The 13,980-nt window shown below is 46.8% G+C and overlaps 1 protein-coding gene across 2 annotated transcripts in view; it reads left to right on the top strand.

Moving 5' to 3' along the window:
- The first annotated feature begins 220 nt into the window (after positions 1–220).
- Positions 221–13,980, top strand: part of MED12L (mediator complex subunit 12L) — a 317,830-nt gene continuing 304,070 nt past the window's right edge. For both annotated transcript variants that reach the window (XM_044251605.1, XM_044251606.1), the window contains exons 1-2: positions 221–384; positions 1,248–1,471. In XM_044251605.1, coding sequence (XP_044107540.1) covers positions 1,373–1,471 — 99 coding nt within the window. In that variant the 5' untranslated portion in view covers positions 221–384; positions 1,248–1,372. The remainder of the gene's footprint in view (positions 385–1,247; positions 1,472–13,980) is intronic.

Here is a 13,980-nt window from a genome sequence, read left to right on the forward strand (position 1 = left end):
GCCCGCGGGCTGCGCGCTCTGCGGCTGCGAAAACCCGGAGAGGCGGATCGGAGCGCGCTCGCAGCCAACTCCTCCGCGGTCCGGCCGCCGAGCTGGGCATGCTCAGTGCGGCCGTCGCGCCGCCGTCCGCCAACTCGGAAGCTCGCGCTCGCGGGCCGTGGGGGCGAGAACGCCGGCGGCGGCGAGCCGGCGTCGCCCGCCGCCCCCAGACAGTGGCAAACTTCGCGGTGTCCCCGGAGCTCGCCTGGACGAGACTGATACCTCAGAAATAAAATCCAATCCAATCCCTCTCACCCCCCCCATCCCAGCCCGAATCATGGAGGCTGTGGCCGCCCGAGTGCCGCCGCCGCCGCCGGCCCCTACCCACTAGCCCGGGACCAACAGGTAAACTGTTGGGGCGGGGGGGAGGAGGAGCTGCGGCCGGGGGGGGAGGCGGCGGGCCGGAGGAGTCCGAGACGTCCGCGGGCCGGCTGTGCCCGTCGGCGCTCGCAGCCAGCCCATCTCCCCCTTTTTCTTAGCCCCCGGAGGGGCAGCAAAGGGTTAAATCGGCCCCGCGCCACCGTGAGCTCGGCCCCCTCCAGCCGCCGCGACCGCCAGCAGCGCGCCTCAGCGCCTGCCCGGAGCCGCCGAGGGGACCAGAGCCTCGGATGCGCCACCGGAGCCCGGCAGGCGTCTAGGAGACACCGGCCGCTTCTCCCAGTCCGCATCCCTGCCTTCCCCACCCCTCCAGGCCTCTCTCCCTCCGCCCCGGCCGGGTCCGCGCCCAGGTGGCGGGGTCTGCGGGGCGCGTGGCGGCGCGGGAAGGATCCCTGCCGTGGAAGAGGGGCGGGGGCGGGCTTCTCCGCAGTCTCTTGCCGGGGCTGGAGGGCCACCCTCACCTTGGGTGAGCACTTGAGCCACCCGCCTAGGCGCCAAGAAAAGTTTTTTTTCCCCCCCCCACTACCCCTCCCCCACCCCCCACCCTCTGTCCGGCTGGGGTGGGTTTGGGTCCATTGGTGAAAAAAGTCACACGTTCCCATCAGCTGCTCCTCCCCCTGGGGACAGGGCTGGTGGTGGTGGTTGGGGAGAACCGGGAGGCTGGCGCCGCGGGAGACCCAGGCGGACCTCCAGCTCCTCCGCCGTCGCCACCCGAGCGGTGCGTCCCGGGGCCGAAGCGCAGCTGGGTGCCCGACGAAGACTGCCCCCATCAGTGCGTGTCTGCGTGCCGGGCAGCGGCAGCATCCAACCTGCTTTATTCCTGCCTGCAGCGCCACAGTGAGCGAGCGAGGAGGGGGAGAGAGGGAGTCTGTCTGCAAAGTGCTGCTCCCTGGTGCTCAGAGGCGGCTGCTCCAGCTCCAACTCTCATTCATTTCGCCGGTTAACATGAGAGATCATGGCCGCCTTCGGGCTTCTCAGCTATGAGCAGAGACCGCTGAAACGCCCCCGGCTCGGGCCGCCCGACGTCTACCCGCAGGACCCCAAGCAGAAGGAGGTAAGGGCTCCGGCGGCCTCCCCGGCAACTGGGGCCGCGCTCCGCAGCGCTGACCCGGGGCCAAGTTGGCCCAGCGGGCATCGCCGGCGCTGCGGGGGGGGGGAGGGGGCCAGGCAGCGGTGACCGGGCTGGGGGGCTAGGGGACCCCCCGGCGGCGGAGACCCAGCGGCTGTCAGTCTCTGCGCTCCACTGGGGTGCTCGCTCTCTGGGTGCCGGGTCGCTTCCCCGATACCGGGCCTTGCACGGCGCCGCCGGGTGCTTCACCGGGTGCCTCTTTGCCGAAACCCTCTTGCTCGCTTTCCCCCGCTTCTGCTGGCTTTATTTTTTTCCCCGCTGCTTCGGTAAATCCTCGTAAACTTTTTGAAAAATGCTGGAATGCAGTGCATCCGACACAGGTCTTACGTTTTGCGCCAGCTGAGCAGGGACGGGGGGGGGGCGGGGTGAGGGGGAGACCTTTTCTTTTAAAATTTTCCAGTTCGGAGTGGAAGTCGTTTTTATCGAGGTGAACAAATATTTAGCTCTTTGGACGTACTTCTTTGTGTATCCCCTTTTCTCTTAAAAAAAAAAAAATCAATATTAAGGGGAGCCTGATTTTCGTCCCTAGAGGCGATTGGTTTAATTGCTGGAGGCTGTTTTGTATATGGAAAAGCAGACGGGTTACCTTGGAAGGGTAGTAAGTCCCGAGATTGCTTATTTCTTTGAATGAAATTGGAGAAAGCTTGACTCTTGCCTTAGGTACACTAGCTTCAATGTCTAGAGTAACCATAGCATTTTATAGCCATTTATGTTTTTGTCAGTAGTTAAGAAGTAATTATGTAACAACTCTCCAGTTATAATGATCACCCTTGGCTACACAATTTGCCCAGGGATTTGCCTTTCTTTTTTTTTTTTTTTTTAAGATCACCTGCTACCCAGCTGTGCTTTCTGAGTTTGCCAGCTGCAGCCCACCCATTCTCTATTTTCTTCAGCAAAAAAAGCTAAGTGAGTGCATTGCACAACTTCTTTATGGGGATCTAAAAACCCTCTATTAAAAGTTCGGAGGCCTAGCGATATCACAGAAAGGGTTTTGTAAAGAAGGCAGGAAGGGTCCTTAAGACTTCCTTTTTGATAAAGGTATCTATTTCAGTAATAGTTTTGGTTAAACTTCTGTTAATGTTTCTAAAAATTTAGGAGTGGCAATTCCTTTTAGAGGCTTACGCACATAAACATGTTTGAGCATCCGTGGAGTAATTCACATTGAAGCTGGTTTTACAGGTGGTTCCCAGTTGAGGCTTAACATGAGGATGGATTGAGGAGATCTTGCAGATTTCTTATCCACCTATTTCTCTCTGGGCTAATCCCACCCAGATGAAAGTGAATTGTTAAGGACTAGGAATAGCAGACACTAAGGACCAACTGTAACAAAGCTAGTAACTTAAACATTAGTGTCAGGAATTTTTAAAACTTTTGGTGGGGACAAGGATACTGATTGGCTCATCTTTCTCATGTTTTACGGTCTTGCCACATTTTCCAGAGGGAAGTGTAATTAAAAGCATCTCCCTAGTTACGGGATGGTCGTCTGAGATGCCATGTGGGCTTATTTAGCGTTTATTCCTCAGGTCAGTGCTCATTGAGGATTGGGGCCTCTCTGATTGGAAAAAATAATTTTGGATTTTAGGATTTTGCAACATTTTATGGAATGCTAAAACTGAAGTAACCTTAGAGCCCATTTTATGTAACTTCCTTATAACAAAGGGAAACTGAGGCCCAAGAAAGCTTTACCTGACTTAATCAAAGTGTGATAAAGAAGCAGAGGATTTGGACCACGGAACTAGTATTTATGTCCAAACCAATACTGTGTTTAGAAGGATTTATGCTAAAACGTGTTGTTCTGCTATTATGCCCTTTCCCCCAAGGCAGCCAGTATTTCATCCTCTGGAGCAGAGTCAGAGTTATGTGTGACTGTAGCCAAATTTGAGTACAATATGGAACAGGTGTTTGGCTGTTCTTGGGTGGTGGTGTGGTGAGAAGTGTTTCACAAGCTTCAGTTATTTATGAACTGCTTCAAGAGTTCTCCCCTATCCCTGGATCACCTGTACTTTTATTCTCACGTTTTCTTTAACTTTTAAGAAACTTTGTTTCCTAGGCAGCAGTACACATGAAGTCATGATTCACATATAAATAAGTAATGCAAAAGTTAGAATCCCGTTGTGCCTATGTATGTATTAAATTTTTATCTAGCTGATTTTACACGCACATAGGGTTACACGTAATAAAACCAGACTATAACTATTAAAACTTTAAAAAGTTTACCTGTGGAGCGCCTGGGTGGCTCAGTGGGTTAAAACCTCTGCCTTCAGTTCAGGTCATGATCCCAGGGTCTTGGGATCCAGGCCTGAGTTGGGCTCTCTGCTTGGCAGGGAGCTGCTTCCCTTTTACTCTCTGCCTGCCTCTCTGCCTACTTGTGATCTCTGTCTGTCAAATAAATAAATAAATCTTAAAGAAGTTTACTTGAGCATTTAAAACTTGTGTTCTACTAGAGATCTTTATCCCACATAAGGGGAAATGCTGATTTAATGGAGGAAGTATGGGCTTCGAAATTAGACAGACCTGGATTTGGATTCTGGTTCAGCCTCTTTGCAGTTGTGTGGCCTTGGGCAACTTGCATAACTTCTCATTTGTAAATTAGTATAGTTGTTCTATTCAGAAAATTTTGAGAACCCTTATTTGAAAAGCATTGCATTTGTGTAAGAAAAACCCTCATCCTGGTGGAAGCTATTCTTATTACTATAGGTGTGACTCTTATTATTGTTAACCAGTGCAAGTGGTGTTCTGGAAAACAGCTCCTGGAAGATGGACTGGAACCCATGAATGAAGATCCCCTGTGGAGAAGGAGGGGAAGGTGGGGTGAGCTGGAAGCTTTAACCTGCTTGACCGATTGACTATATTCTTTTGAGAGTTTACCTGTACATCAGCACTCCACAGGACTTTTTTTTTTTTTTTTTAATGTGTTATAATACTTTATTTTCTGACTGTCCTCAAGCCTTGAAAAGGAATCAGAAAACTGAGAGTCACCTTGATTTATTTCCCCTTCTTTTTTTTTTTTTTTTTCAAGATTTTATTTATTTATTTGACAGAGAGGGGACACAAGCAGGGGGAGTGGGAGAGGGAGAAGCAGGCTCCCCACAGAGCAGGGAGCCTGACTCAGGGCTGGATCCCAGGACCCTGGGATCATGATCTGAGGTGAAGGCAGATGCTTAACAACTGAGCCACCCAGGCACCTGTTGATTTCCGCTTATACTCCATAATACATGTTTCAGGATATCTTGTCCAGTTCCCACATACATTTCTAATCCGTCCACTGCTTCCCAGTTTCACTAATATGCTTGTCTTCCTTTCTTCTTCAGCCTGACTTATCTCTGCCTGTGGGCTTGTATACATACGGATCTGTCTGCCTGGACACTTGCTTGCTTATCCACCCCTACCCCCACCATTTCACCCCACTCTTCTCACCTTAGCCTGTGGTGAGGAGGTAGCTCCGGAGCCGGGACTGCCTGGGTTTGAAACTTGGCGCTCCTGTTTACATATATTCTTTATTCTCCCCTTCCCTCAGTATCCCCTCTTCTAGTTCTATTGGGCTTTTGGAACATCACATGAGTGGTACACGTAAAGCGTTTAGACTGACTAGAGTCTGGCATGGATTCAACACCCAGATGCTGTCAGGGCCTGTCTCTTCATCCGTCAGTCTCAGCCCAATGACCTTCTCAGAGGCCTTTCTAGTATAACCATATAATTTGTAATTTTGTATTTATTTGCATGCCACCATCCCCCACTAAAGTGTCTGTTTTGTGAGAGCAGGGATGAGTGCTGTTTTTAAGCATCACTAAAGTAATGCCACCTAGTGTATTTCATTCCTGGGATGCTAAGGGTGTGAATACTTGTTGGAATGTATGAATGAAAGTGGGAATGAATGAATAAAAAGAGGAAATCTGGTGATTGAAGGGTGTAGGGGAAAGTCTAGGTTAAGGCAGAGATTATCCTTGACATCCAACCTTGGAGGTTACAAGGCTGAAAGTTAAACCCTAGAAGTAGGAAGGAAGAGGATTTTACCCTGGGGTAGAAGAGGCCCAGGGGTGCCTGGGTGGCTCATTTGGTTAAGGGACTGCCTTCGGCTCAGGTCATGATCCCGGAGTTCCAGGATCTAGTCCCACATCGGGCTCCCAGCTCCATGGGGAGTCGGCTTCTCCCTCTCATGCTCTCTCTCACACTCTCTCTCTCTCTCAAATAAATATAAAAAAAAAAAAAAGAGAGAGACCTAAACAGCTGAATAATAAATATTTTCAGAAAGTCAAATTACCTAGAAAAATAGTTTGGGCCAATATGTGAGATTTCCAGGCATCAAGAACTCTAGATAGAGTCCCACCAGTAGAGGGGATAGAAGGCTGGATGTGGAGCTCAGAGGCTGCCCAAGGACAAGTCCAGTAAACCTTGGGAAAGTAGTGGAAGGGGGTTGGTGGGGGGTTGGAGAAGGTGGGTGGAGTAGTGGTGGTTGTGTCTGCATGTGATTAACCCAGAACAGGTGTTCTCAAACTTGACCTATCCAGATCACCTGTAGAGCTTGTTAAAAACAAATGGTTTTTCAGATTCAGTAGTTTTGAGCCAGGGCCCCATAATTTGCATCTCTAACAAGATGCCTGGTGATCTGATGGTTGCTGGTCCATGGCCCCACTTTAAAGACCCTGACCTAGAAAGAAGGCATCCAGTTCTGCAGAGGCTAGAAAAGTTCTGCCTGATCTAGGTAGGGCAGGTCTAGGCATCTGTAGATGGCTGAATCTGTAGTAGTTTGGTTTAGCAGCCAACTCAGCCAGGGTGTACGGGGCTTTTCCCAGAAGTTGTGCTCTCTTGGCCCAGATCAAAGGGAGGGAGTTAGGAAGTCTAAGTCCCTCTCTAATGGCTTTCTATTACCCTTGGAATAACAGATTCCTTGCCTAGGCCATCAGGGCCCTACCATCTGGGCCTTGTCCACTTCTACAACCACCACCTGTAGCCAGACCACCTGGCTTTGAGTTCTGGCTTCATCACTTACTGCCTTTTTGACTCAGATCTCACTTGTGGAATGGGGTTCATATTTGTTCCTACCACATTGGGATTGCTGGAAAGATAAAACAAGATTTGAACCACGCCTGGCACACAGAGTGCTCTGTTCGGATGACTACTACTGGGATAACTCCTCCCTTGTTAAAGAGTCCCAGGACTTCCCCTTGTATATCATATCCGTAAGACCCTGTCTTTGAGAGTTGGCCTCTGGGCTTTTTTGATTCTTTGCAGACTTTTTGCTCATTCCCCTCCTGGCTGTGTGGTAGGACCAGTGGCCACTGCTCTCCCTTTCCAGGAGACTCAGCTCTTTGGTGTCTGTTCCTGTCCCTGACTGCCCTTATCGTTTTCCTGTCCTTTAGCTCTTAGAGACTCTGTCTCAAGAAGCCTTCCTTGTAACCCATCTTTCCTCATTCTTGCTAGCTCATTATCTTGTGCTAATAGGTTTTGGCAGTGCTGGTCACTGAAATGGTTGTTGATTTTCTCCATGGCTTTCCACACTAGAATGTAAACTGCATGAGGGGGGCTCGTCTGTGGTAGTCACAGTTTTGAGTGCTTTGTGCCTGGGATTAGACTAGGAGCTCAGTAAATAATTCTTGCAGAAATTAATAAAATGCAGAAAGAACTCTTAATGAGCAGTTGTATTTATAACATCTGACTGCCCCAGTGCTTGTTTCATTTTGGCAAAGCCTGTTAGTTTTCTTGTTAGCTTGTAAAACTCTTAAAACACATTAAAAGGTTATTTTAGAGACAGCTGGGTAGGTGGGGTGAGGGGAGGTGAAATTTGATTCTTTGTAATCTTTGAGAAAATTGTTTCTTTATAATCTTTGAGAAGGAGGATGTTTGTTGATAAAAGTTGCCTGGGAAGAAAGGACAGGTTGACTAGTGGCCTGGGGGACCAGAAGGGAAAGGGGAAAAGCTTCCTCCTGAGATTAGATGGCTGGCTCCTGGGCCCATCATAGACCTCCCTGAATACCAGTGTTCTGGGGAGGAATCTCTGTATATTTACATCTGTATGTTTAACTTTTGTCTCATGGGACTCTTAGGCCAGAATCAGTGTCCGACACACTGGGTCAGAGGCCCTGCTTCTCTCTACTGCTCGCAGAAGTGTTGCTACCCAAACTTTGTGGCCAAGGAGTAGAAACAAAAGTGGCTGTCATTTCTCAGGGTCTGCTAACACCTGCAGCAGAATTGTCAAAGATGCTTGTTAAGCCTGCAGATGTAATGGCCCACCTCAGACTTGCTGAGTCAGAATTTCTGGGAAGGAGGCTGAGGAATTTGCATTTTAAACAAGCTTTTCAGGTGATTCCTAAATACGTAAAGTTTGAGAACAATGGTTTTGGTTATCTTTAGAAAATGTTGTAAACCAGACTCTCCCATATTTCCTACCCGCTTCCCACTATTTGATGTATTAAAATCTTTAGACAAATCTACCATTTGAAGTATTAGTACTTTTTGGTACAAAATAGTGTGGATGAGTTTAGCTACTTTCCCCCCTGAAGTTCTGTTCTCATAACCATGGTTCCCAGAATAGGCTTGTTTTCTCTCAGCTGTTCATGGTTTATAGCTTAGTAGAATGCCCTGCCTTGGGATTGAAATATCCACAGCTCCCTTCTGTGTGCACTTGGCTAAAATGGGGCTTTGGGGAGCAGGTCTTGCTTTGTCCTGTGAGGATGATTTTGGACTTGTTCAGGGCAGTGGAGTTTACTGTTTGACTGTGGGCCTGGACTTTCAATTGGGCTCTTTGGGGACTCATGTAAAGCTGTTAATTTTCGGTATAGCCACTGTCTGTTAACCTCTTGGGTTTTTCACTTAGGCTGGCAAATGGGGTCATGAAATGTGATGCTTTAGGAAGTTCGAGGACCCCAGAGTGAAGTCTGGAAGGCAAACTGTGTTGGGGGAGCACTACGTAGGAGAGGGCGAACAGAATCCTAGGATCTTTGTTCAGCCTTGCCTCTTGTGGGGTGAGGGGGGAAGGAGGGGGTGGTGTGCGTACACGTGAGACTGAAGCAGAAGTAGGATGGAGTAAGTGCAAGTGGAAACTCTAAGAATTGTGATGTATTCTGCATTTCTCTTGTACTGCATTTCTGAACCCTGCTTGTGAGGCTTCTTGACAGATGAGGCAGGGAGTAGAGAAGTTGGAGGGGTCGGCAAGGGTTCTTTTTAGCAGTGTTCTCTGAGCCTGGAGAAGAGCTGACCTCAGGCTGAGTGGGGCAAGCCACGTGGAGGGAAGAAGTCCAAGGGTGTGTAGAGGGAGGTGCCTACCTCCTACACCTTCCATGCAGAGAAGGGATCATGGAAGCACTTTTAATTGTTTTTAGATAATATCAGAAGCTGGTGATGGTGACAAAGTTCATTATACTGTCCTCTTGATTCCGATTTCTTTGTTTAGGAAAATCTACATAATGAAAATGTCATTATATTACAATTATTTTTACCTAAAAAAATATAGCCTACATAATCTGGAGGGTTTATCAACCACATGTGAACAATTGTTACCTCTCAAGGATGGGATTAGGGCTGATTGTTTTCTTTTTGTACTACTCTTTATTTAAAGCTGTAAAAATAATTGTGCACTACTATTGTCACTGGAGGGAATAGCTTTAGGAATAATTATTAGGTAATTCTGGTTGAGTTGTTTGTTGTTGGTTCCAAACTAAGCTGGAACCCCTTAGCTGATTAGCAGATAGAGGGATCTGGTAGGGTGTAGGGACAGACACGCACGCACCTGACCCTGGCTGTTGCGGTGAGGGCTGTTACCTGAGCATTCCAGTACTGCCACTTGCTTGCACTGTGTGATTTGGGGTGCTGTGTCCTTTTCCTTGACTAGGAGTTGGGAAGAATACCTAGTCATCTAGATTTGCTTTGAATGTGAAGGAGTGTTGTAAACTTAAATTGTTAAAAAATGTGAGGTATAAATTCAGCAGTGTGCTAGAGCAGGTGTGTACCTTCTGATTTTTAAGATGCTGAGAATTTTGTCCGCTGGTTCATATCATTTTGGTATCTTGAACTGTGGCATAATGGGAGTATTTACACCAAGGAAATGCAAAATGCTACAGAGTAGGTTATTTTTCTTTTCTTTTCTTTCTTTCTTTTTTTTTTTTAATTTTAAAACGGGTTGTTAAACATTTACCACCACACTGCTGGGTGTAGTTGTGTGCACCACTTAGTTGGCTACTTGACTATCATTCTTATCCCAGGATTCCCCTACCTGCTAACCACAAAAAATTTTTTTCAAAGCCAGACAGACTTTCACTTACCTAACTTTTCTTTTCTTTCTTTTTTTTTTTTTAAAGATTTTATTTATTTATTTGACAGAGAGAGATTACAAGTAGGCAGAGAGGCAGGCAGAGAGAGAGGAGGAAGCAGGCTCCCCGCTGAGCAGAGAGCCTGATGCGGGACTCGATCCCAGGACCCTGAGATCATGACCTGAGCCGAAGGCAGCGGCTTAACCCACTGAGCCACCCAGGCGCCCCTACCTAACTTTTCTTTTGGCTAGCAGTGAGCATATGACTTCATTCTGGCTGAAGAGATTTAGTGGAAGTCTACCTTAGGACTTATAAAGAATTTTTTTCTTACTGAAGAAAAGTGCAGGCACAGGGGGAGAATGCTGTCTCTTAATGCCCTGATAGCTCCTTAGTTTTCTATCTTTGGAAAAGTAATTAGAGGATATTGTAGTTGGAGCTAGGGCATCTATCTTGTGCCTATGAGACAACAAGCCTGTAAATGAAAAGCTAATACATGGGGAGGGGGGTTGAAGGGCTTTATGGAAATTAAGCTTCTGAACTGACCTTAGGACCACTTCTCCCTGGACTCCTGAAGTAAACAGTAGTTGTCCACATGGTTGAAGCCATTTTGGACCAGTTGTCAATTTCCTGTAACTGAAAGCATTCTGATGTTTTCATGGTAATTTTCTTTTTAAAAGATTTTATTTATTTAAATAATTATTGTTATTTAACAGGCACCCCTGTTATGGTACTTTTCATGTATATATTGGCACCTGAGGTCATCACAACTTGAGCCCTCCGTGCCATCCCCCCCCTTTCCAGAGAATGCACATTTTAGGACTCTCCTATTCTCTGGTTTGATGGATATACAGCAAGAGACAGAGAGCACTTTTATCTTGTCTGTTATGTAGTAAATTCTGCCCAGTGCCTGTCAGAAGCTTAGAGAAGGGTACCTGGGTGGCTCAGTCAGTTAAGCGCCTCCCTTCAGCTCAGGTCATGATCCCAGGGTCTTGGGATTGAGTACTACATCAGGCTCCCTGCTCAGTGGGGAGTCTGCTTCACCCTCTTCCTCTGCCCCTCCCCCAGCTTATGTTCTTCTTCTCTCTCTGTCAAAAAAATAAATAAACAAAATCTTTAAAAAAGAAGCTTAGAGGAAATGGAAATGGCTTTATTTCCATTTCTGTCAGGAAGGGTTGAAGTGGGAAGAAAGGAAGATCCTTAACCTGTTTGGAGAGGAAGATTCTGTGGTTCTGTACTAGGTTTGGGGGAAACCAGGAATGTCTAGAGCTATAAGGCAAGTTAAAGATGCATTGTTCTCATTTACTACAAAAGGAAATGGAGTCCCAGAGAGGTTAAAGTGACTTGTTAGGCAGATCTGGGCCAGGCACTTCTGTGCCCTGATTTGTTCTTGCAACTTTACTTGGCCTCCTCTCTGTACACAGCCACTGTTTCTGGTAAACTCTCTCTCTTCGTCCTGGCAGTGAGAATTTCTCTGCACTTTGGGGCACCCAGTGTCTCTGTGAGAGCTGGGGATTGTTTAGCTCACCATTTGATCTTTCAGCTTGCCGGAATCTTGAATGGGGTCTCCTGGGCAGAGGGAAGAACACTGTGGAAGCTCAGGCACTCTTGTCTTCGGTGTTTTGGTGGAAGGTTTCCAGCTCTGTGGCCCCTGGTGCAGATAGCTCTGGCATTGGCCTTTGTGGGCTCTGTGTGTTGGGGATCGATCCCATCTAGTTTTAATTTTCTTGGTTGAGATGCTCCTTTATTTATGTGTAGCTCTCTTGGGAGATACAAATAGACAGGTTGTACCAGTTACCTACTTCCAGGGAGCAATACTTACATGTTGTGTTCTATACAAATGAACCCTCCCCCTTAGTTATGAAATGCTATAGCTCTGAGGAGAAGAGTTTTAGCCCTTGGGTTTTATTTTCCATGTTTTGAGGGAAATATTACTATACATATGCATACATATATATGTGTGTGTGTATGTGTATATTTATGTATGTGTATTTACATATATATGTGTGTATATATATATATATATATATGAATGTATGTATTTGCCAATCTAATTGAGTCATTCAGCCAGTATTGTTGAACACCTTGTAGGCCCTTTGCCAGCTGTGGCTTCATAAGGAAAGGGCCTGAAACTATTTTTAAATTTATTTCTACTTTTATTTATTTATTTACTTTTAAAGATTTTATTTATTTATTTGACAGACAGAGATCACAAGTAGGCAGAGAGGCAGGCAGAGAGAGAGGAGGAAGCAGGCTCCCTGCTGAGCAGAGAGCCTGATGCGGGGCTCCATCCCAGGACCCTGGGATCATGCATGACCTGAGCCAAAGGCAGAGGCTTTAACCCACTGAGCCACCCAGGCACCCCTATTTTTATTTTAAAAATTCATTTATTTGACAGAGAATATGCACACTCATAAGCACAAACAGGGAGAGCAGCAGAGGGAGAGAGAAGCAAACTCTGCACTCAGCAGGGAGCCCAGTGTGGGACTCGATCCCAGGACCCTGGGATCATGACCTAAGCTGAGGGCAGATTCTTAACTGAGCCATCCAGGTGCCCCTTAAATTTTTTTTTATTCCTTTTAAAACTTTTCTGTGTCTCTGGCTTTGAGCATAGCACCGGACCCAAACCTAGGACCCCAAATTTCTTTTGTGAGTAAATGTGACAATAAACGAATGGTAGGAGCATTGGTCCTGGGCCCCCAAAAGACTTCACTATAGAGCGGTGTTTTTCATTTAGGGGTGATTCCCCCCTTCCACTTAAGGACATTAGCAATATTTTCAGAAATTTGATTTGCTTTACTTTGTATATGCACATATGTGCACATACAAGCTGACCCTGGGATCTAGTAGGTAGAAACCAGGAATGTTTCTGACATTCTTCAGTATTCTGAACAGGGCGCTCCCCCTACCCCACCAAAGGATTATCTGGCCTCAAATGTCAGTAATTCCAAGGTTGAGAAACCCTGGTCTAGAGGAAGTGATAGACTTGTAAATAAGGAATACAATGTTTCAGATGTTCTTTGAGAGGAATGTACAAAGTGCTGTGGAAACAGGAGAGAGTGACCCATTTTTCTGACAGGACCTGCAAGAGGAGGAGATTTTTGAGTCTGGGACTTGAAGGATGTGTAGGAGTGGATGGGGCTGAGGATATGGAAGAAAATTAATTTTGGGGAAGAGGGAGCAGCTTGTGCAAAAGGCCAGAAGGAATGTGGGATGTGCTCTGGGCTGTGGGCCTGAGGCATGGTGTGGATTATGCAGCAGAGAGCTGGGCCGGAGTGGGAAAGAAAGGTGGGACCGAGTTATGGGGGCCTTTGTAGGCCTAGTTGAGGCATTTGGATGTTATAATGGAGCTGGTGAGGTCATTCCAGGGTGTGAAGTTCAAGGAGTGAGATTTAAGGTGACTCATGTTTGCAGTGTGAGGGGACAGTGACTCTGAAGGTCATACTGAGGTGAAGAGTCAGCCTAAGTTGGGTCCCAGACATTCCATGCCTGAGGGTGGATGTATTAGTTTCTTGTGGCTGCCATAATGAGTTTCCACAAATCACGTGGCTTAAAACAATGGAATCTTATTCTTTCATAGCAAGTCCACAAGCAGTGTTGGTAGGGTTGCACTCACTCTGGAGACCCTAGGGGAGAACCCCCTCCTTCTGCTTCCAGCCTCTTTCTGCTCCAGGTGTTCCTCGGCTTCTTTGGGGCCCTCTCAGTCTGATTTTCACCTCCGTCTTCACCTTTGTTTTTTTGGGGGTGTGCCTTATACAGACCCTTGTTACTGAAGTTAGGGCCTACCTGGGTATTACAGGATCATCGCCTCTCAAGATCGTTAACTGAATTACATCTGCCAAGACCCTTTTCCAAAACAAGATAACATTTACAGGTTCTGAGATTTGATGTGGATATCTTTCAGGAGCCCGTTTTTGGACCAACAAGGGCTTGGGAAGAAAGAGAGTATTTAAGAGAAAGATTATTTGGGTGGCAGAATTGATAAAGTGGATGTGTGGGCTAAGAGAGAAAGAGATGAGTACAAGAATATACCAACATTTTTAGCTGAGGCCAGTGGTTCCCAAACTTTCTAATTTCAGGGCCCCTAAACATTCTTAAACATTATTGAGAATCCTGTAGAGCTTTTGTTTGTGTCAATTATATTTTAATACTTCCTTTATTAGAAATTAAGACTGAAAAACTTTAGAAATT

This window comes from Neovison vison, chromosome 6 (assembly GCF_020171115.1).
Source record: "Neovison vison isolate M4711 chromosome 6, ASM_NN_V1, whole genome shotgun sequence".
NCBI lineage: Eukaryota > Metazoa > Chordata > Mammalia > Carnivora > Mustelidae > Neogale > Neogale vison.